At 40.5% G+C, this 3,101-nt stretch overlaps 1 protein-coding gene across 1 annotated transcript; it reads right to left on the reverse strand.

Annotated features, from left to right (window-relative positions):
- Nucleotides 1-373: 373 nt before the first annotated feature.
- LOC141113396 (olfactory receptor 10J4-like) lies at nucleotides 374-1,312 on the reverse strand. Its single transcript, XM_073606454.1, has one exon. The coding sequence runs from the start codon at nucleotides 1,310-1,312 to the stop codon at nucleotides 374-376; it is 939 nt and encodes a 312-aa protein (XP_073462555.1).
- Between the last annotated feature and the right edge of the window lie 1,789 nt (nucleotides 1,313-3,101).

Here is a 3,101-nt window from a genome sequence, read left to right on the forward strand (position 1 = left end):
GGCTCTAGGAGGGCTGAGGGTTTGAATAGGCCCCTCTTTATGGTACCGCACTTGTTACTGCCACCAAAAGGGTGGTGTTAAATATTGCACTTTTTTTAGTTCCTCTTTAGTTTGGGAATTGGACTTAACAGCACAATTTTTTGCGATATTTACCAACATTTTTTTTTCTCTTTTTGTTGTTTACCGCAAAATCTTAAATTTTTTTTTTTTTTATGAATTGGACTTTATTTACCGCGTGGGATAATTTATGCAAATGAGCAACATGGTACCCTTACCGCATGCGGTAAAGCTTAGTGAATTTACCCCATAGTCTGACAGGATATCCTATAGTCTCTTTATCCTTTTCGGTTTGATGGAGAAAAGTGCATTATGCCTAATTTTTGCATTTAAAATAAGACCGTATTGTGCTGAACACCATTGCAATAATTTTCTTAATTTCCTGGTTTTTTATACTATAAATGATTGGATTAAACAATGGTGTTACCACGGTGTACAGAAGAAAGAGGATCTTGTTTATTGTTGAGTGCCCTCTATTTGGATCCATATAAACTGTCATGAGGGTTCCAAAGTAAGTGCAAACTGAGGTCAGGTGTGAGCTGCAGGTGGAGAAGGTTTTCTTTCTGCCGTTGGAAGAGCGTATTCTACCTATGGTTATGAAGATACAGACATATGTCACCACGAGGAACATGAATGGAGTTACCAGCAGTGGAATGCAGAATAGAAAAATGGCTACTTCAACAGCAAATGTGTCCGAGCAGGACAGTTTAAGGAGAGGAGCAACATCACAGATGAAATGGTCAATGACGTTGGGCTCACAGAAAGGTCGCAGGAATATCATGAATACCATAATTAAAGTTGACAGAGCCCCAGTCAACCAGCAGCTACCAACCAGCTGAAGACAAACGCTGAGGTTCATAATGGACGTGTAATGTAAGGGTTTGGTGATGGCTAAATAGCGATCGTAGGACATCGCAGTAAGAATTAAACATTCTGCAGCTGTCGACAAGCTGTAGACATAGTACTGGAAGATGCATCTTGGCATGGAAATTTTATACATACCCTTTAGTATAATTTTTAGCATGGTAGGTATAATATTAGTAGTAAACACAATATCACATATAGACAAATGAGCAACAAATAAGTACATGGGAGTATGGAGTTGGTGATATGTAGACACTAGTGCAATGATCAGAAGGTTTCCACACAATGTAACAATATAAATTATGAGGAAGATGCTGAAGGTGGGAAATGGGTTATATAGTTTTCCAAATCCACGCAGGATAAACTGCACTTCATCTGTTGTGTTTGCCATTTTTCAACTTTGGAATTTGTGTATGTAGCGCTACCCCAAGAGGAGACAGTGAAATGTTTTGTGATTTCTTTGTACAACGGAAGATGAGACACCTTGCTTATCCAGTACTTACCAACAAAGAATTTATTAGACCAAGCATAGCCTAAAGGAAGAAGGAATAAGAAAGTGTACTTATACAATCAAGACATTAAAGTTACTTTGGGAGATATGGTTAAACACCTGCAGTATTCTGATACCTGCAGTATTCTGACTATCAGTAATTAACAGAACTGAATTGCTTTTATCTACCAACAGTATATAAAGACAGTCCTAACTTGCTATAAGAGTCCCCGTTTTATCTCATTGGCCAATGAATGATGGCTGGCAAAGATGGAACCCTTGAAAAAAGCACAACAGTTCCCAGAAGAAAACAGATTAAAGTGGAATTTTTTTGTTTGTTTCAATACCAAACATGTTATACTTACCTGCTCTGTGCAATGGTTTTGCACAGAGTAGACCCAATCCTTCTCTTTTAGGGATGCCCCACGGGGGCTCCTTTCTCCTCCTCTTCCCCGAATGCCCCCATAGCAAGCTGCTTGCTATGGGGCACTTGTGTATGCTCACCCCCAAGCCCCATTGTGTGTGTCCATAAGACACACACAATAGGGCTTGGGTCAGCAGCTGTCTATCAGCCAATGAGGAGGCAGAGACCCAGGAGGGCAGCCACCCAGCACATTGTGCACATAGCTTGATCTCGATCGGGCTTGGGTAAATTTTGGGGGGCTGTGGGGCGAGCTGCATACTGAATGTTTTTTACCTTCATGCATTAAAATGCATAAAGGTGAAAACCGTCAGCCTTTAGAACCACTTTAACTTGTGCAATTTTAGTCTCTTACCAGACCCAGGGTGCCCTCTTCAGGGTCTTCAGACTTGTGCATTGATTCAATTCAAGTCCTCAGACAGGGAGAGGGTTTGCTGTGATGTCTCTTTTTTTAATTTTCTATTTAACCACTTCCCTCCCCGCCCATTGTCATATGACGTCCGCAGATGGGATCTCCCATCCTGGGCAGACGTCATATGACGAGGAGCCGATGCGCATGCCCAGTGGCCGCGATGTACGCCAGGCACCTGCGAACGCTCGTTACATAGCAGGACCGTGGATCTATGTGTGTAAACCTGTCAGGGGAGAGGAGACAGATTGTGTGTTCCTAGTTTATAGGAACACCGATCGGCCTCCTCCCCAAGTGAGTCCCCTCCCCCTACAGTTAGAATCACTTACTAGTAAAAAAAAAATAATAATAAAAATGCCATAAATATATCCCCTATTTTGTAGGCGCTATAACTTTTGCGCAAACCAATCAATATACGCTTATTGTGATTTTGTTTATCAAAAATTTGTAGAATACATATCGGCCTAAACTGAGGAAAAAAATTGTTGTTTTTTTTAAAAAATGGGATATTTATTATAGCAAAAAGTAAAAAATACTGTGTTTTTTTTCAAACTTTTCGCTCTTCTTTTATTTATAGCGCAAAAAATAAAAACTGCAGAGATGATCAAATACCACGAAAGAAAGCTCTATTTGTGGGGAAAAAATGATAAAAATTTTGGGTACAATGTTGCATGACCGCGCAATTGTCATTAACCGGTTCAATACCGGGCCTTTTCACCCCCTTCCTTCCCAGACCAATTTTTAGTTTTCAGTGCTGTCGCACTTTAAACGACAATTGCGCGGTCGTGCAATGTTGTACCCAAACAAAATTGACGTCATTTTTCCCCACAAATAGAGCTTTCTTTTGGTGGTATTTGATC

Source organism: Aquarana catesbeiana, linkage group LG12, assembly GCF_042186555.1.
Source record: "Aquarana catesbeiana isolate 2022-GZ linkage group LG12, ASM4218655v1, whole genome shotgun sequence".
NCBI classification, from domain to species: Eukaryota; Metazoa; Chordata; class Amphibia; order Anura; family Ranidae; genus Aquarana; species Aquarana catesbeiana.